At 43.7% G+C, this 20,788-nt stretch overlaps 1 protein-coding gene across 9 annotated transcripts in view; it reads right to left on the bottom strand.

The window, feature by feature from the left end:
* CUX1 (cut like homeobox 1) overlaps nucleotides 1-20,097 on the bottom strand; it is a 415,956-nt gene extending 395,859 nt beyond the window's left edge. For 4 of the 9 annotated variants that reach the window (XM_059717046.1, XM_059717048.1, XM_059717049.1 and 1 more), the window contains exon 1: nucleotides 19,939-20,095. In XM_059717046.1, coding sequence (XP_059573029.1) covers nucleotides 19,939-20,001 — 63 coding nt within the window. In that variant the 5' untranslated portion in view covers nucleotides 20,002-20,095. Of the gene's footprint in view, nucleotides 1-18,660; nucleotides 18,822-19,938 lie in introns of those variants that run through there. The other 5 variants (XM_059717047.1, XM_059717050.1, XM_059717053.1 and 2 more) reach the window with 4 other exon arrangements.
* Nucleotides 20,098-20,788: the final 691 nt, after the last annotated feature.

The following is a 20,788-nucleotide window of genomic DNA, read 5'->3' as shown; positions in this document are numbered from 1 at the left end:
GAAATGGTATTACTTCAGTAATAAAGTGGTAGTGTAATAGTTATAGCAGTGATCCTGTTCTTTACTATGCTGTGCCTGGCTTGTTCTGGTCATGCCTGCTGAAGAATGTCTTGCATTCAAACGTTTGTCTAACTCTATCCCAACTATAATAGACCTGTGTGAAGCAGCAAGTATTCACTTCGGATTTGGCCGATTCAGAGGGACAGCAATTTAATTCGGTGATTTGAATCACCATCCCGATTCAATTTGGCCAAATCAGATTCGGAGATTCGGCCATAGACTATAATGGGAAATCTTTAAAATACCTCCAACTTGGTCATCTTCTTGCAGATTCAGATGAAAACAGCAGGGATGGTAACCCCTTCTGAAGGCATGAAGCCTGCCAAGTTTCAAGGGGGTAGGTGCAGGGATTTCTGTGAAAGTGCACCTCAGACACAGCTTTATATGTTGTTTCTACGTCCCTCCCCCAGAGCACTGGGATTGGAAGGGACCTCAGGGAAAGATCACAGTCACTGGCCAGCTACAGATATTAATATCAGAGCAGTCTCCCCCCAACTCTCAGCCTTTTCCATGTATGGAAGATCACCCCCTCCCTCTTCTCAGTTTCCGTTTGCTGCCAGCCTTCCCAATTTCCAAACCGATCCGGAGGCTTCCGATTCAATTTGGACCTTTTAATGGGTTTCCTCGATTCAATTTGGATTCAGAGATTTGGTCGCTGAATCTCCTTGGATTTGAATCAGTTCCCGAAGCTTTACACAGCCCTACTATTTAGTTGGTCCAAAATAAATCCTTTCCACTCTTCAATAATAAAATATATTTTTACTTCAACCTAACACATACTAAACAATCCTCCTGAGAATCCCATTTTGAGAAATTCCTATTTTGTATACTTATCATCAAGAAGGCTGGTTACTATTCAGTTAAGCAATAAAGCCTGACAGGATGCACACTTTAAAACAAAGTCAGAGTGACTTCAGAGTACCACAAATATGTAATATACTTTAAAAAGAAAAACAAGCAGACCCACAAGAATATTAATAAGGGTATGACATCACTGTAAGTCAATCAAAAGAAATAAAAAAAAAATCAAATGATAAGAGTCTGGAGGCTAAATCTAGGTTGCATCATACAGGCAAAAAGTGGAGGAAAAAAACACAAAAGCTAACATATCTAATGCCAAATTGCCTAAGGCTAAAACACAGCACCCAAAAAACAGAAGAGTTCAGATACTGGACCCGTCCCACGCTGGAATTTAAGAAGAAAGCAAGTCACAATGATCTGCTCTCATGACATACTGAGGTGCAGTAGCCATTATAAAAAGAAGCTTGGAAGAAAACTGAGATAACATTAAAGAAATATTCTGAGGCAATGAGACACCTTCAGCATTGGCGTACAAATTCCTCCAAGAGCTTATCTACAATATGAAAATCGAAGGTTGAAAATTAGGGGAAGCTTGCTTGCAATATTGTACATACCTCTGCAAAACAGTTGCCTGTTTACAGAAGGATGTGCCAACAGACGACACTAATTGCAAACATGGCTGCCAGCTCTTCCATACACAACCCAACAGCATTGTGCCAACCTTTCCTTTGGGTTCTCTCACAGACAAAAGCCCCAGAGCTATGGGACATCTGCCAGGAAACAGCTAAACTTAAGAAACCAGAAGAACATGAACATGTACTAACCTAACTTATATGTTCTTTCTTCCCGGTTTCCCTCCCTGCCTCCCAAACCTATGTCTCAATTTACCATATTTTCTCCCTCTCTTTCCACCTTCCCTCCCAGTCTTATCCCTTGGACCAGCATTTTAAAATGCTCTCTGCCTTTGAAAAATTAATGTGCTTTCCTCACATGCTTTGCCAGATCAGGGACACACCCTGCCCTCTCCCATCAGCTTGGCTGTTTGCCTCCTATTACATATGATCAATTATATGACTCCCTGGGTTCCCCCCCCCACCAATTTCTTCATTACAGGAGTTAATGGAGGAAAGGGATTGTGTGTACAGGCACACGTGTTAAATACACACAACATTATGAAAATATATGCATTTTAAAAAACACTCCAGGGGATTTTCCCAACATGTTAAAAAAAACAAAACAAAAAAAAAAAACATAAGAGCTCTATCAAAATTATTTTCTGAACTAAACTTTTTAAAGACTTGCGGCTTTAAAATACGAAAGGAGACTACTCTGGATTCAGAAAAAAAAACGTGTTGTTCTTCAACTATAAAACAATTAGGTCTCAATTACAAGCATCTCTCCAGGAATACACACACACACACACACTACTAGTTAGTTTCTCCAGTTCCTCTCTCTATTGCACTCTGTCTGTTCTAGAGTCAGTGTCAGACACCAGCTCCGACATTTGACAAAAAAGAGATACGGCAGATTGCCCACCAGCTACATCATGTGCTGCCAAGTGAGAAATACAAGCTTAGAAGCAATCTCGAGATCTCAGTCAGGACAGCAAGGCTAGAAGCATAACAGAAGTGACATAACTGACTAAACTGGGCAAAAAGGAGAAGTCACAACATGAAATAACACCTCTGCAGGGCACATACAGGGGCTGCCTTTGGTATAAAGAAAAGTTAGCTAAAACTGGAAAAAAGCAGAAGCAGAATTTTTCTACAGAGCACCAAAAAGTAAATTAGTTACAGTGTTCTTGGCAGCGCAGCAAGGAAATGCTTTAAGCACTTTGAAAATGCTGCACACAATGCATTAAATATGGAGGATGATCAACCCAAATCTTAGTCTAGCTGCTTAGGGTCCAAAAGCACTTAAAAAAAGAACCTGTCCCTTTCTCTCAAGACGGGAACCATCTGATGCATCTGTATAGCACCTATCACCAAAGGGTCCCAAGTACTAACAACATGGCTATACAGAGAAGGAATATATGTATACACACACACACCGTCAACATTTTCCTCTAGAAAACATTTTATGCTCCAGTCTACTAGCATCAAACAAAAGTATTAAACAAATGTAAGCGTGTCACTTTTGTGCCCGCAAGGGACAAAGTGTAAAGTTGTTGCTTCGTTACTTAAGTCTAAACAAAGTCAGATGCATGGAATCTCCCACAACGTATCTACTGTTTGAAGCTTCATATTCATGTTCTTCGTTGCTACTTTTCAGTACCAGTATACATGCTACTATTAAGAGAGAAATAGACTCTTTTCCTTTTGCTCCTACTGTTTAAGAGCAACCAGATTTGTTTGGGTGAGGCCCTCTTAACAGGCAAAGAATGGGATTCTGAAAGCCAAAGTTTGTTCAAAAGGAATTGAGACCACTACTCAGATCTGGCTTATTAGCCAAGATGGACCATTGCCTTAGGGGTTCTAGAAATATAATCAAAGACATTCACTGCAGTGAAGAACTTGCAGTCTTAACGGACAAGGCAGATAAATGACAGGGAAGGAAAGCAAAGAACAGAGGACACACTGCCCCTCAGACTTAAATCACCCTTAGATTATTATAAAAGAGAATCATTATTAAAAGGGAATGGTTAATAAAAAAAATGCACTTTTTTCCATTTGTTCTCTAAGTTGTAGTAGCAATTTTGTTGTTGATTTTCACACTTTCCTTTTATCCATATAATGAAACTGGATCAACCAGTCGTCAGATTCATATTCAGAATTAGCAGAAAGGGTGTAATGCTTGGGTCGCACACTCTATATGGGATTTTAAACAAACATGGCAATTTTTAAAGGCTGAAAACATTTTGAGTAAGTACTTTAAATGTGCATCTAATAAAGGTCTAAACCCGCAGTCTAAACACCTTTTTATTTGAGGGACGGGAGGTTTAAATCTTTTTGTATTAACATTAAGCTATAACAGTTGAGATTTTTGCTATGACCAACCTATAAAACCTGTCAGCTTCACTCAGTTTACACAGAGCTCTAATTATGTTTAACCAGAATTTGAATGATCTAATTACTTAACATCTCATAGCACAAACTACTGAGGACATCTGGTTCAGCAATTGGGAAAGCAGCCTGAGAAACAAAATGTATGTGCTGTAATAAAAACCGAACCCCTGGAAACAGTTTCACCACTACACACCTTCTCACTTTTCCTTCTCCACCTAAAAATTCTGTCTGCTGAAAAAAAACCCATACCATACAGCAAAACCTCAAATAACCTACAGGTTCACACTGATGGAGCCAGCTAAGGGAAAAGTTCTGGTTTAATACCACAGGGAAGATTCATATTGTTTTCAAGGCCTTTTTCATTAAACAGAAGTTCCTTAGTGCAGTTTGAATTACTAACTCAATCATTGTGCTGGATTTTTAGAGCCAGACCATTTAAGGCTGTGCCTGAGAAGACTTTAGGGAGGAAAAAAAGAAACTGTCCTCCAGTTATACAAGTGGCTCTGCTGAACCAGTTGTTAGCACTGGGAGAAACTCAAGTGTTGACAAGGCTTTAAAGACTTCTAATAGTTTGTTGGTTTTTAAAAACTAACTTCTAATTTAATTAAGACTACTGAAAAATGAAACATGGGATAGTTGGATATCATCCTGCTTGGGACTGCAAGGTCAACTTGAAAAAACCTATCAATGTTGCTTCCTTCAAAAGCTGTGAGACCCTGATTTAAGGGGAAGCACCCTTTTAAAATGTTTTTCACAATGACAGCTTTGGTCAGAAAGACTTTCCCTTAAGGTTGGCGGTTTGCCAAAGTGATAACATGCTACATACATACTTAAGGGTTGTTCAAAAAAAAGGGTGTGCGAAACATAAGAACCTGCTGTGGTGACCTGTATTGTGCAGACATGTTCCCACTTTGATCTCTTTTCCTTAAAAGAACAATAGATTCTGACATTACCTGACTATTCACTCAGGTCAAACAGAAAACTAGAGGAGCGGGGTAGTAACAACGTCCGTGAATGTCTCCTTAAACATCTATAGTCCAGGAGCATCTTTGGAGCTTTTGGTTGAGGCATAAAATCCAAATTACTTGGGAAAGATCTTATGGCATTATCTGCAGTAGTACGAGTAGCTTCTGTCCTATGGAAATTCCAATTCGGGAAATTAAGTTCTGCCTCTTTAGAATCACGCCCCCTCCTCCCCAGTTTTGACTGGTCTTCACTTAGTTTGTTGACCTGTTATGTAGGGATACCCTCTTCTGTCAAAGGGTCCATGTCCTGTAACACAACTGAAAATTCCCCTATACAAGTGGTGGTAAACTGAAGCAATTCCAGCATGAGTAATACAGAAAGTACTTTGGAATCCCTCAAGATCAAAGTCACGACGTAAAAAATTTAAGATGCATTAATATCCCTTGAAGCATAAATATCCAATTAAAACATTACAGCGACCCGTTCTACCCAAACGGAACACTAACTTACTGTCACGCCGAGGAGAAGATTGTAAAGTGTACTAGAAACTATGGTTCTAGGAAAAAGACAAAGATATTATTATAGCTCTTTACAAGAGATCATCAGGGCGGTAAAGGATGGCCTAATTTAATGCAAAGATCTGAAGGGCTTTATCAGCCATCCAAATTAGTGGAACTGACAGCTGAACAAACAGAAAGTGTCAAAACTTAAGTCAGCATTCAAATAATAAATTCATTATGAAAAATAGTTGACAGTCAACAAAAGGATTACTGTCAACCATCACAATTCTAAAAACTAGCTATGGAATAAAAATGCGCTGCCATTTGAACCTAACTTTACAATTTCCTGGTAAAAATCATTGCAGTAAACAACCACGCTGGGTACACAAACACCAAGATATATGGTTACATTTTTGCTATGACAAATGTAGAAGCAAAAAAGTACTATGAGTATTGAATGCTTTAAAACAAGAGAAGCAATTTTCTTCCAAAACGAAAGCTGCTAAAACAGCAAGCATATGTTGCCACACAGCAAACATACTTCACATATACAATGAAAAATTAGAATAATGCCTAGTTATTTCTGTTCTCTATATTTAACTACATTACATATAGGAGAGAGACAATATTTTACATATCCTGCATGCGCTAATCATCCTTCATTGCATGAATTAAAGTCATTCATAAAGCCACATACACATCATTAAAAGACATCAATTTGGGGGAACAAAAGACAGCAGCTACATTACAGGGGGTGCACTGCAATAATGAAGAAAGGTGATACTGAACGACAAAAAGCAGTTGTTCTTGCACATGTGCCTTGACTTCCCAAGGTTTATAAAATAAAATTTTAACTGGAAGAGTTTTGAGGTTTCCAGTTGCAATTCTAGACTTTAAACCCTATAGAGAGGGCAGAAAATCATAAATAATGACATTAATATGACATTTTAGTTAGCATACTATAAGAACTGGCATATTAAAAAGGAATGCTAACTGCTCTAAGGACATGCCAGAATGTCTCAACTGCTAGCAGAATTTTAACTTACTATCTGGAGCACAGTGACCACAGCACAGTCTAGTGTGAAGTTTAAAGCCTTTGTGTTGCACTTACATTTGAGGGGGTGGGGCAGGGGGGAAGTTTTACACTCACTTTATAGCATGGGAAGCAAGGAGGGATTTAAGAAGACTGACAGAAAAGGATACAAAATTTCCAAGGCATTAGGCAGATGGATGATGGCAGCCTCATAACACAGTTTTTCAATTAGAAGACTCACTAAAGCTCTGTCTACACACGTACCAAGACCCCAATATCAAAAGCTATTTTTCTGGGTGACCAGAAAATAATTAATGTCTTATACATGCAGGTCAGTAACATGGCAGAGGAAAATTGCAAGTAAAAAGTAACCTGGTACACAGCCTAACCTAAGATAACTGGGGAAATAAGGCCTAATTCTGCAGGTACTAAGAGCCTTCAATAAGAGAGAGCATCTAACATCTTGCAGGGCTAGCAACCATAGCACTGTTTTGAACACAGACATGGCAATTTCCTCTACACTTACTTGCTCCTTAAAAGTCTTACAAGCCAGCTCAGATGCACAAAATTTCCTTCTTGTTACAGTGAGTGAAAACAAGAAAACAGGCTTCCTACATGCATCTTATACCAATAGGAATATTCAGGTCACTATTATCAAGGCAGTTAACTGGATTTCTACGTAGGTTTTGACTTTTGAGTACAAAACGCTCATCTGAGCAAAGGAGTGGGCACTCATGGATGGTGAAGAACAGATGAACTGAAGAGATCATTTTAGGACAGCTTTTCCAATACCCTGTTACTTTCGATATCAGAACCCAATGTCAAAGAAAATATACACAAGCTTACTGTCAAAAGAGCGCTACAGTTTATAGTAATTGCATCCTGAAAGGCAGGCTGGACAATACAGAGAAAGAAAATCAACGCGTTCATAAACTTTACTTTGTTTTTAAATCACATTGTACAATTCTTGCACTCATAAAAAAAAAAAAAAAAAAAAGAAGGCTCTAATCCCATAAGCAAGTCCATATACAAGAGTTTCCACACACAGAGTCAATTCCAGATTGAGACCCAATTCTAAGACTGTTGTTCTTTCTTCTTCTTTTTATTTTTTTGCTAGGCCATTATGACTAGTTCCCTTCGAGTTTAAGGAGGAAAAAAAAGTATGCTTATTCCACAGATTGATATCAGAAAAATACTATTTTCATGCCACAATTTTACTTTAGTGCTAGCAACAAGAAAAAAAAAAACAACAAGCAGCAATATAAAAAAAGAAAATTAATGTGCTGACAAAATTAACAGCTAAAGCAATATTATCTTTCACATGATAAATGGTACTTCTTGTTCCTGTTTGAAAAAATTAATGTTTTCATTTAAAGGATACCACGATGCCAAAATTACTTTGATGCACACCCATACAAAAATATGTAAATACCCAATAAAAATAAAATGAAACTAATTATACACACACTATAAGTTTGTTTTATTTTACTGAGCAATTCTGGTGACAATTTATATTCCCTGTTTAAACCTGTCTGGTATTTGGGTTTTTCCTCCCTCCCCCACTTAAGTTCAGTAGAAGCACAAGATTAAAAAAAATGCTTAGAAACAGACTGAATAACTTTTGCAACAATTGTCAGAAACTGAACTGGCAGACCAGGCAATCAGAAAACCCAGTTCTATTCTTATCTCATATGAGAAACGGCAACTGTTTTTGGCCCAAATCCAATAAAATGCTGGGACTAATCAAGATTGAAGTTGTGCATGTGCCTTAGTGCTTTGCTGGGTCAGGGCTCTGCAAATTAGAGGTAATACTTACCTTACCCATCTTTGTAAAAAATCACCAAGACCTACATGGGAGAAGTCCTACATCAGGTATGTACAAGGCCCTGCTCATCAGGAAACCGGTCATTCCTTCTCACCAATCTAATGACTGAAAGTTATCACCCGGTATCTATTCAGTACAGAAATATATGAAATGAGAAGGTAATCAATTCATATTTATCATAGAACAAGCAGGTATCTAAATGATAATCTCTATAAAGTTGACAGTCTTGGTTAAAACAGTATGGATATTTGGATTACAAGAGCTGAATACTATGAGACACAAGGGGTGCTATGGAAAAACTTCAATCTCCCATATCATACTCGTTCAGTGAACTGAGGACTTCAGATATTAATCTAACACGTTTCATAAAATAGCTTTGAGTTTTCACCATCTTCTGCAATCTGATGCATCAGACCTGTGTTTCAAAACTGCAGTTTATAATTATCATAACCAGCAGAGGCTGGTTATTATCATTATAACCAGCAGAGGCTGGCTTGGCTAGAATAATTAAAAACTGACAGTTAATGGAGATTTCCATTTAACTAAAAAGTGTTATAGATATATCTTCCCCACACTCCCCAAAACACAGAGAACTACTTCAATCCTATTACAAGTGACAGCAATTAACTAATGACTGCACTTTTAAATGATGCAAACACAAACTGTTGTATATTAGTACATAGTCTATTTATTAGAGATTCATATTGTACATTTTGCATGTGCTTTAAGAATCTAAAGAAAATTTTGAAACATCCAACATCATGCCCTCAAGGGATGAGAAACAGTCATGATATAGGTAGAACAATATGCTTTTAAACAGAAGGCACGTATGAGGACAGCAACATTTTGTAACTACTTGCAAATAATATTTTCTTACAGCCACTAGGACATATTTAACCACTCAGAAGTTTTCATGCTCCTATTCATTTCGAGAGACATATTGCTGCTAGCAACAGACTGAAAGTTTAGGAATTCAACATTTAGAAATGCTACATCTTTTACTTGTGTGTTTTCTCTGTTAAAAAAAAATAAGTTAGTGTTGGAGAAAGATGTACACCTTCAGCCTGAAAACTAAAGTCCTCTTTATCTACATAGGTACAAAAATCAAAAAGGAATAATAAAATAAGAAATTTGCATAGTGGTAACACAGAGCCTTTCATCCACTTATGTCAAAACGCTTTATGAAGCAAGGTCACTATCAATAACATGCATGCTAAAAGAGAAAATAAATGCACAGAGGTCAAGTGAGCAGAGGTGGGAAGAGATGTGCCACAACGCCCAAGCACAAAACAGAAATCTTCAACTAATTTCACAAAGTCATTACTATCGTGATGACAAAGCCACTGGGGGGGAAGAGAGAGAGAGATTAGAGATTCTCCCTCTAATCTCTCTCTCTCTCTCTCAAGCAGGGGTGGGCAAAATACAGCCCACTATGCGATTCTGTCTGGCCTGTGGCGGATCCCTCGGTGCCACCCAGCCCAGGCATGGGGGGCAGCCCAGGCTATGCTGCATGCGGTTGGTTCCACCACCCCCACATGTGCAGCAGGGCTGGGGTGGCACAGCAGCCAGACTTGCTTCCTGGCAGAAGTTCCTTCTGGCTGCTGCTGGACCTGGCCCCCACTGCCTGGGAACCCTGGCTGATCAGCCCTGCACCCACTACCAGGGACAGGACCCACGCAGGCAGGGCATGCAGACAAGCAGACTTGGCTGTATGGGCTGCAGGTGGGCAGAAAGCAACGTCCGGGAGCGGGACTGGTGGCTGGGGCTGGGATCATGGGGTGTGACCATGGGGCAGTGAGAATGCAGGGCCAGGGCAAGGGTCCCTCTAAGCTGCGTGCATGCGCAGCTGCACATGCTTTAAAACCATGCAGCGCACAAGCTCATTAATGCCATGCACCCACTAGGTGAGGAGCTGGAGTGTGGCTTCGAGAGGCAACAAGCTGAGCATGGCAGAGACACCAAGGCCAGCGTGGGACACTTACCAAGGTAAGCTCAGGCAGCAGTTCCTCCCTGAGGACATGTGCCGCTGGAGGCGAAGCGAGGTGAGGCAGGGCGGGGGCTGGCGCTGGGGAACTGCTCTGCTTGCGAGCCCCAGCATGGGGATGGGGGCTGGCATGGGTTCTGACGGTGCCAGAAAACTGCTTCTCTCCCCAGCCCCAACACCACGTACCTCCTCACTCCAGGTGAGGAAAGGCAGGTCGAGGCGAGGCAGGGCCTGGGGCCAGGAAACTGCTCCGCTCCCAGCAGCGAGGCGAGGCAGGGGCTGGGGCCAGGACCAGGACACCGCTCCACTCCCAGCGGTGATGATGGGGCTGGGGCTGGGACCGGGACACTGCTCCGTTCCTGGTGGTGAGGTGGGGGCTGGCGTGGGCTTCACTGGCGCGGGAAAACTGCTCCGCTCCCCAACCCCAACACTACATTACTCCTCACTCCAGGAGGTGAGGCTCCGCTCCCAGAGGCAATGCGGGGACAGGGGCTGAGGTTCCTGGCTTTGAGGGCCTTCTCTATTTATACACTGCCAATATATGAAATATATGGTGCAGCAAAGCTAGAAATGGTACAAGTTAAGTTGGTTATCAGGCATATTAATAAGTGAAAAATAAAAATAAATGAATTCCAAATGAATACCCAATCCTCTACTCCCTAAAATGCATTCGTCTTTATATTCATTTTACAACGTCCAAGCATAAGTGTGAAGAGGGCGAATGCCAAAAGGGGGAGAAGGGACTAATTAGGGAACAGACCGAAGCAGCACGCTCACGGACCGCTATACCTTAGAGGGAACATTGGGCCAGGGCCTGGGCAGAGCTACAATGAGCTGCCTGTACATCCCTTCAACAGGTGTTGATTCTATGGGCAGGTGTGCAGGGAACAGATTGTGGCTCTGCCCTGGGCCCTAGCCCCACACTGTCACTGCCCCATATCCCAACTCCAGTCCTGGCCCTGCCTGCCCATCCCGCTCCGACGCTGCTCCCCACTCACATTCCCATCCCATCTGCCCAGCCACGTGACCTGCCTGTGCAGGTCCACAAGGGTCCCATGGAGACCCCAGGATCACTGGGCAGTGACAGCACAGGGCTGGGGCCCAGGGCAGAGCTGTGACATTCTCTGCATGTTCCTGCCCACAGAACCAGTGCCTATTACAGGGGCATGCAGGGACTAGATCATGGCACTGCCCTGCAATCCCAATCTTAGCCCCAGCCCTGTCTGCCCACGGCCCCATCTCGGCTGCCTGGCCAAGCACGAGCCTTTTATGGAGTTTTGGTTAGCTGTCGTGGGCTAGGTCAAGCACCCCTCCTCCCCCACACAAACAGCTCACCAAAACTCCCTAAGTGACCCTCCAGTTCAAATAATTGCCCACCTTTGCCATAAAGGGATCTTGAGTCTAAAAGAGTAGAGATCAACCTTATTGGCAAGCACACCACAAATTAAGTCCTGTGTCCCCTTCAAGTGCCACTCCAACCCTCTTCCCCTGCCCCACCTGCTCCTCCCCATTCTGCTCCCTGCCCCATCTGCTACTGTATTACCTGGCCCTCCCTAACTTGCTGCATTACACACAGAAGTTGCCTGTGCCACTTGTGGCATACATGCTGCCAACACCACAGTCTAAAACATACAGTCTTTAAAACAAGGTCTGGGGTAGTGCACTAGCCTTAAACTGATGCACCGTTGCTGTCTTCTTGGTCTTACTTTACAAAGTTTAGACTAGAGTTTATTTCAGCATGAATAAATATGTTCTGCTAAATCGTTACAGAATGGATCAAGAATAATGGTGCATAAGGCCTGCCATATTAAAGTCATAAGCAAAAGCTGTATAAATCTGTGGATCCTACCAATTCCACAGTTTGTACTTGCTTTTACTAAATCCAAGAATTTAAAGGAGATCTTAAAGGGCTGTTATCAGTTTAGGTCAAAACATTTATATTTTGAGAGCGAGACCTATAAATTAACAATATTTACCAAATTAAATGTTAATGAAATAAGTATTTGTTCAGAGTTCTGCCTTCTTCTACAACCTACATGTTTTGTACTGCTGAAGGATTAGAAAGAAAAAAAGGCTAGAAACAAAAATGAAAATGACTAGTGTATTTTCATTATCCAGGCAGAGAGAAAAGTAGTAAATGAACAGTATATATAGTGTAAAGTGAGAGATTTTTTTTTCTTATAATTATTAAATTTTCATTTTGGCTTTAATAATTTAAGATGTTATTAACTACACTGGTAGTGAGGTCTAATTTCCTTTCATATTTCTTGAGAAGTCCAAGTCTCTCACCATGATGCTCAGTTGTCCTAGGGTACTTTAGAGGCCTACACATTCCACTCCTCTATACGCCAGTTCTTGTTTCCTCATCCTCATGTCCTGTTTGAAATATCCCGTTCAGCTTCAAGTCTTCTTCAGTGATGCCTCTCCCTTATTTTCTATGAACAGGTGGAACTGTCCCACATGCTTCTGTTTCTGAGAGAAGCATGGGAAGGGCTGCAGAAGGACTGGCCACTCCTACCTGCTTTAAGGTTTATCAGATAACCTTAATACAGATAGGAGCACGTGTTCCTGCTGCAACCCTTCCAGGTCTGACTCCATACAAGGAACACAAGGCAGTTCCACCTGGCTCTGGCAGCAGCAGCATGACCCCTACTGAGAACAAGCAAAGTAAATCATAGCAGCACAACAGTGGTTCTCAACCCAGGTGATGCCAAATAAAAGAAAAAATGTTATGCAGGGGTGCCCTGCATCTACACAGGTTGAGAACCACTGGTCTACTTTCCGTATAAATTGTCTTTACGTTTATCCATTCTTAAATTTGTTCAGACTGAGCCTCCATCTACTTATTCATTTTACAATAGTTTTCATCCTCTGTTAACAACAGAAGCAAACTGGTATATTCTTCCTTTGTATTACTTCTAGTTTTGTTTAGTTGCTCCCACAGAAAGAGTCCAATACAAATGTGACAAAGGAACATTCCCCCTACCACTAGCTATTAAACCACCAGCCAGTTCAGTTAATGTCTGCAAGATCTAAATTCATGTAAATTAAGGCATGATCTACCCCTGGCCCATAGGCCAGATCCATCCCTCTGCCCCTGGCCCATAGGCCAGATCCATCCCCCAGCACTGGGTCATTCAGTCCATGGAGTTCCCCACGAATCTGTGGGGTCCCTGCAGGCTGTGGTCCTCCACACTAGATAGGGTGTGCAGGGCCAGACCCCAGCTGGACAGGTAGGGGCAGCATGGGGCCTGCGGACTAGCCCTGTGCCATTCATCTGACCTATGGGGCCAAAATCTTGACACCGCTGATCTATATTACATAGTTCTGTCAGCAAGACCATGAGTGCATCCACACTAACAGCTCTCCTGTGGTGGCAGACCCCTTTCTTCATGCCAGAGTAACCAGTTCTCTGACCAAAAGAAGGCTTCTGCTGCTAGATGGCATCTGCGGACACACCCATACCCACTGCCATTGCCCCTTTAAGCAGCTGTGCCTACCACAGGTGCATTTTACACCCTGCCGGTACAGTTGCTGTAGTGAAGCCGGATGAAGCCATCAAACGCTGTGCAGCTGTGCATACACACTAACAGTTGCTCCCTGACAGAACTTCTTGAAGCAAAAGCAGACTAGTACAAACAAGGTCAACATGGAAAGCTAGATCACAAACTGAAAATTATAGATTCTGCTATGATATAGGTTCTGCAACTTTTACAAGCGTCTGCACTGCAAAAGTTTCTAGGAAAAGTGTGTTTTCCACTCTTGATACTGAGGAGTCAGTTGCTTGCTAAGGTCCAAGAGTCTCATTTGAGGTAAATGAAAATCTAGCACACCCTCACTTGTTAATGTCTTGGCAAGAATGGCCAAGCCAAAGGAAAAAAAAAAAGTTTGTGTTTTCTACCTGCAAGTACTTCATTAAGTTTGTTCATGTTAAAAACACGATCACGGCAGACTGCTACAACACTTAGTCTATGGTACACTCTTTTCCTATTTACAACAGTCCATCTTTCCTGCGATCCCCCTCTGTTCTTTGAAGTTAGATGTCAAATAAAGAATACCTGTGTCTACCAGAGCTGAAATCTGTAACAACTGTTTTACCTGTTATATATTTGATACTATCATATAAGGCCCAGTGGCATAGCCCTTGTTCAGAAAGCTTCTAATGCTGTTAAAATGAAAAGGACTGTAAAATCAAACTCATAAAATGTAGGAATCATTCTCTTTTAAGTTCTGGTAACAAAGTATCTGTGTGGGGGTGGGGGGGAAGAGAAACAGAGTTGGAACCTTGTTTTAATTCTGTATCAAAACAATTTATTTACAAAAAAATTACCTCAAGGACAAGCCAGTTTTCATTTTGAGGTTTATGACTCTAGGGAGTGAAGAGGAAGGGAAGGAAAGTTAAAATCTATATACACACACATACATACCAGGCTTGCAATGAAAATTAAGTTATAACCTTAACTATGGATCAATTACTAGTGCTCTGTAACTCTTCCATTAGAGCCAAACCTTCTACAAACTGGCTCAGCAACTAGTCTCCACATTGTGTTTCTCCTGGGGAGGGAGGGAGGGAAGGAGGGAAAGAGTCTCCCTATAAATTAGGCTGATGCGCTCCCACTCCACAGGAAACACTACCTAGAATCAATGCATCACATTCTAAACTCCTACAGAAAGTTTCAAAGCAAAATACTGTAAGAGAGCAAGAAAGCAAACCCCCTGAATCGAGTCCCCAAACCCTAACCCTCTTGCTATAGCAGAACTATGCTGTTTTCACTGGGTCTGAAAACCCCACGATCATGAAAGTAGGAATGTAGTTATAGACCATATAGCTTCTTCTCTTGATGAATGTAGCATATTCCATTTAAGTGTGTAGCCTCAGGACTGAAAAAAAAGGTTATGCACTTAGTTGGAATAAGTACTCATCCAAACTCAATAGAAACAATGCTCATTAACTACAGGAACAGCCTGCACTAAGCCTTTCCTGCCTCATTAAGGCTCCTTACCTTGTTTCTCAGAACGGTATCCTTTTAATACCAACCCTGAAATTGACAAGATCTGGTCATTTCAAGGATCCTTCAAAAGGCCTTGAAATTGAGGGCGCTAATCAGTCTCACTGAGTATGCAGTTATACTGCATGATTATCTTACAAAGTGGACAGTGGGGTCAAATAGGTACCTATGCACTTAAGCAGTTTGTGCACAAACAATATGGAGATAACTGATGGCTACGGTAATCCAAACAGGTAAAACTATGAGACATCACTGTGCTGCAAAGCTAAACAAACTATGCATACTGGATAAGTGCTTAAAAAGGTACGTTGTATATAGTTACCATCATTAATAACCAGCAAGGAGAATACACTACTATCTAACCCCCAGGCTAGAAACTACAACTTTTCACAGTGACTTACAAGAGAAGAGGTAGAAGTTAATAGGAAGATGTGATTCTTAATTTCTCTTCTGGTGTATTAGAAGTAAAGTGGACAACCATAAGCAAACAGACTGGTGTTTTGGTAAAATCAAATTCAGCTATAGGATACCAAGATTTTCACCTGTATCCAATTAAATGCTGTTTTGGTATCTAAACTCTGTTCATGACTACTTAGATAATCTACAAGATTTTTTTTATGAACTTGAAAATGGAGACTATCAAGGGTCTACTTTAAACAATTGGTGGCAGCATGCATACTGAGTTAATGCTTCATCCTTACTTTTGCAATATGTAATGCAATACCTAGACACAAGCCAAAACGTTTATGGAAGATTTTCTTGTTTGCTAGGATAACAGTTCTCTTTAGCACCATTACAAGTATTATTTGCTTTCTAAAGTTAAAAGGTACATCTGCCCTCAAGAGTGACGAGATACAGCGATGGCATCCTCTGATTCCATGTGTATTGGCAAGTTTCACGTGCAATCATTACTGTCTATTTTCCAAACAATTTCCATTAGCCTTGAAACTCAACCTGAAACTGGACAATCGTATGAATCACCACTAGAAATTAAACTACCAAGGAACAAATTATGTCCACTTGTTATACCTATTTAAGCCCATCAGCTAAGGATTTTATGCTGTGCCCATGGGAGTGTCTCATATTGTTGATCTGTCCCTTAAGACTATCAATATAATGATTAAGTTGATGAATAACTAGCACAAAACATTACAGACTTAAGAGGGCCATACTTTTCCATGATAATCATCTTTACTTACACAACAGGATAAGAGTTAAGATTACATGACTGCCTAATACCAAGACAGTTGTTGAAACTCTTCAGAGCAACAGCACACCTCTAACAATTCTTCCAGGTATTTAAAACATACTCATTATACCATGACACCCCAGTGTTTCCAAGGATCTGTCTCTGAAGCCATACGCTGTGACTTGCTTCACATTAGGTTCAAATATACTTCCCACCTTCAACAAGGTGTCAAATGGTGTAGAGATTTCATCCATTTTCCTCAGTTGCTTTAAAAAGTAAAATTGACCTCTACTAGCAAAAAAAGGGGTTGAACACTGCAGATCAGCTGACCCATTTTCAACAGTTTTCACCATTGGTTTTAAGGTGAAGAGACAGACCATGTTTGACATCTGTCAAACCATGTTTCTGTGTTTGATATCTGTTGTTTAAACTCTTGGATTGTGTAGGTTGCCTCCAAGTCTTGATATCATTCTTTCTATAAACAAAAGTAACTCAATGGAAAGAGAAGTTATTATTATTATTAATGATAAAAATAATAGTAATAACAGCTAAACCCAAAAAGTTTTCTTGGCTCTGTTTTTCTTAAGTTAATGTTGATACAACAATCTTCACGGCAGTGTTGATACCCACTGCTTTATATTATAGTGTAGGTAAAGACTCAACAGGGGCAAGCAGGGCTCTCTAGCACAATCCAGAAGGGCAGCTTCCAGTAAATCATGAACATGCCTGTTTTTGTCCCTTATTTCTGGGATCAGGAAGTCTCACCTTAGTTCTTGCAGGTTTTCTAGGGAAAAAGCAACAGTTTGGAATGAAAACAGCCTCATAGCTGGTCTCAAACTACAACCAGAGCAATATGAAGCGTTCTAGCTGAAAGAGCACAGGTGGGATTGTGTTATTTATAAAAGGTACACAATCTCCCACTGGGGTTGGGATAAGGAAAGTACAGACAGGACAACATTTACATTTCTGCAATCCCATCCTCTAACACACCCTACATATATGTGGGAAAATGCCACCTGCAGAAAGTGCTGTAAAGCTCAACTTTACCCCAAATACCGAGTCATAAAAAAGCACTGGCTTTCCAGAAACAGAGCATAAATTCTTCTCTTAATTCACCGTAAACATAGGGATAAAAAGTTATCCGAAATAAATAATAAAATATAATTAATTCCTACACCTGAAGAAAGGGGTTGTTTGAATATGCTCTTCACCTCAAAATACCTCCATAGGCAAAAACTGTACAAAGTTGATGACATACAGATTCCCTCCCTAATGAAGCCAAGGGGCATGCAGTCAAGATCCACCCAGGACGCAAACTGTATCAAGTTTGTAATAAGCAGTGAATAAGGCAGAAGTGCTCTAGTGAGTCCAAACATGTAGCGCCAGGATGGCTCAAAAAGAAACCTATCCTCGCTGAAGTCAGACTGTCACTTTTAGTCTGCAAAAACGAGATTAAGGTTTATACATTAATACTCCACAACGGGTTTTACAGTATGCACGGGAATTAAATTATGATAAAAGTGAGCTATTTTTACTAAAAACAGAATAGAACAATCTATCAAAATGCCATTTGGCTGTGTTCATTACATTCTAAAATTTAATTTACATGATAGATACTTTAGAGTAATATGTTTTAATCAATAAACATTTGTTGAAGCTTTTTTTTTTTTAAATAGGAAATATATTTAGAAGCTTTTCTCCGGTGTTAAATGTTACATTAACAAAGTCAAATTAGGAGCGCTTATTTTCCCATTCTAAGCAAGTACAATTGTATACATACATAACCAAGAGTAAGCATCTACAATTAAAGTTGTCAGCCCATGTTTAAATACATCTTAATTTAATCCATTTTATTTTATACAATTCTGCATCTGGATCTCATTTTCTGTATTCCTGTAGGTATTCTGGGTCACTATTAAGAATCCTTTCAAGTTAGGAAAGTTCAGCCAAGACTACCTTAATCCAAAACCTTTAAAAACACAGTAAAACGGAAAAAGTAAAACAAAAAGCTACTTCACCACCACCCCCCGCCCCAATCCACCTGAAAGTCAAAGGGCACCAGCCACTTGCTACAGATAATATTATGCACTTATAAAGCACTTTTCTTTTCTTTTTTCCCAAAGTGCTGTTCATATATTAACTACATTAACCCTGGCAAAACCCCTGGGAAGCAGATCGCTATCCCCACGCAGATCCCCGAGGAAGCTCGGCTTACCCCCGTACTCCTGCCGTTTTCACTTTTTAATGCGTCCCCCCGCTATAAACCCTTCCTGACAACCTCCCCTCACCTGTAACTTGACGGCAGCTATGCCAAACATCAATGTAACATATTTCCGGCTCCTCGCAGGCTGCCTGCGCTCTGAGCTCACACGCAGGCACTTGCTGTACACGGGCTCCTCGGCGGGGGTGAAGGGTGGGCAGCCAAAGCCTGGGAGCCAATTTATTTAAACTCCAGGCGTTTCTAGATTTAGAGGCAGGGCTTCCCCCCTCCACCCCCCTGAACCAATCAACTAAGAAAAACAGATCGCAAAACTATTGATCGGCAAGAAAAAGGGACACCTATTCCTCACCCTCTCCACCCCCCCCCCCCGCCATCTCCAGGCCTTCCCTATACCCGAGCTAGAGCTCGCACCTGGAGGAAAAGCCGGGGAACAAGCGGTTGTCCCGGAGGGGCCGGGGCTGCGAAGCGCTTGGGAGCAGCCACGTGAAGGTCCCGGGCAGGAGGGGGGCAGCGGAACGGGCCTGGCCGCGGATCAGGAGAGCGAGGGACCTCCCGGGACGGGCGGGCGGGGACGCAGCCCCTGCCCGCCTCGCGCACAAGCAGCCCCCTGCGGTCCCCGCAACTTCAGCGCTGCCGGAGCCGGAGCCGGCCGGGGAGCAGCCTGTCCCCTCCCTCCCGCCGGCCGGCCGGCGTGTGCCGGAGCTGCCCCGCGCCCGGCTCCAACTTGAGAGCAGCCCCGAGCCGGGCCCGCACCAGCGACACCGCGGAGCCCAGCGGGTCCCCCCCGCGCCGGGGCAGCGCGCCCACCTCCGCCGCGAGCTGCACCCGGCCGGCGGGGGGGGTTGAGGGAGGGCGGCAGGGGGGCCCCGGCTCCGGGCGGCTCGGGCCGCTTTAAAAGCCCCGTGCGCCGGCGCCACAGCGCCCCCAGCCCCGGCCGCTCAGAGGCTGCAGCCGGCGGCTCCCGGCGCCCCGCACAAAGTCCCGGCGCTCGGGAAACTTTCCCCGGCTCCCTCCACCCCGGGGGCCGGGGGCTGCCCCCCCCTGCCCTGCGCTGCCCTGCTCGGCCCCGCGCGGCGCGGCCCGGCCCTGGCGCCGGCGGCCCGGGACAGCGCGGGCGGGCGGGCGAGCGGCGGCAGCGCGGAGGCTCCGGCGCCATCTTGGGCTGATCGATGAATTGAACAAAGAGGATCAATTTCTGATCACGCCGCTTATCAATGGGGGAGCGGGGCCGGGCGGAGCGGGGGGCTCCCCTGGGCGGTGCGGCGGGGGGCCGGGCCCGGCGGGGGGCGGCGGCGGGGCCCGGCGGCGCGGCCCGGCCCGGGGGGGGCGAGCGGAGAAGCCTGACCTGCAGCTGCTGTAAATCAAAGCGCTTCCAATATTGAAACATCGATCCCACATTGGCCGCCATCTTGAGACATATTGAGACAGAGTGAGCGGCTGATAGAGAGAGAGAGGGGCTGGAGTTCAGGAGCCGGGAGGGAGGGGGAGGGGGAGGGAGCCGGGCGGGGGGGAGGGGGGAGGGAGGGAGGCGGGCAGGGAGCGCCCAAATCCCGGCCTGGAGCCCGCGCCCGGCCCGGAGCGGAGCGCGGCGCGGTGCGGCGCAGCGGAGACCGACTCGCTGCCGGCGCGCACGGGCGGAGCGGAGCGGAGCGGGGCCGGGCCGGGCCGGGCCGCCTCCCGGGCACGGCTCACACACGGGCACGGCGCTCCGGCGCGGGCAGGCTGCAGCCGAGCGGGGAAGCCGCGGGACAGGCAGGCGCAGGAGGATCAAACGCGCGTCCTCGGAGCCCCCCGAGCCCGGCGCCCGGGCAGGCTGGGACAGACGTGGGAAAACACTCCGGAGGGATGTGTGCATGTGACACCGGGAGACGCAGCCTAGAGATGTCCCCAAAACAACCCTCCCCCCCCCAAAAAAAACAAAACACACCCAACAACAGCAAAGCAACAGCCAGCGAAGCGTTGTAGCCTGTAAGGACACACACGGAAATACCCACAACAGCCACTCGTCTCGTGGAGAGACCATTTCCAGACGCTCGCCTTCGCGCTGCTCACTTGCCTGCTCGCTTCTGCGTTCCCGGCGGCGGCGAGACGGGCCGGGCGCCGCTTCCCACCCGAAGCAAACAAATGTGTGAACAGTAATAGCAATGCTAATAATTAATTGAATTGAAGTAGTGTGTCAAATACGGCCTCGGTTT

Source organism: Alligator mississippiensis, chromosome 14 (genome assembly GCF_030867095.1).
Source record: "Alligator mississippiensis isolate rAllMis1 chromosome 14, rAllMis1, whole genome shotgun sequence".
Classification (NCBI taxonomy): Eukaryota; Metazoa; Chordata; order Crocodylia; family Alligatoridae; genus Alligator; species Alligator mississippiensis.
The sequence above is the reverse complement of the archived record's forward strand: the minus strand, read 5'-3'. Positions and strand labels throughout refer to the sequence as shown.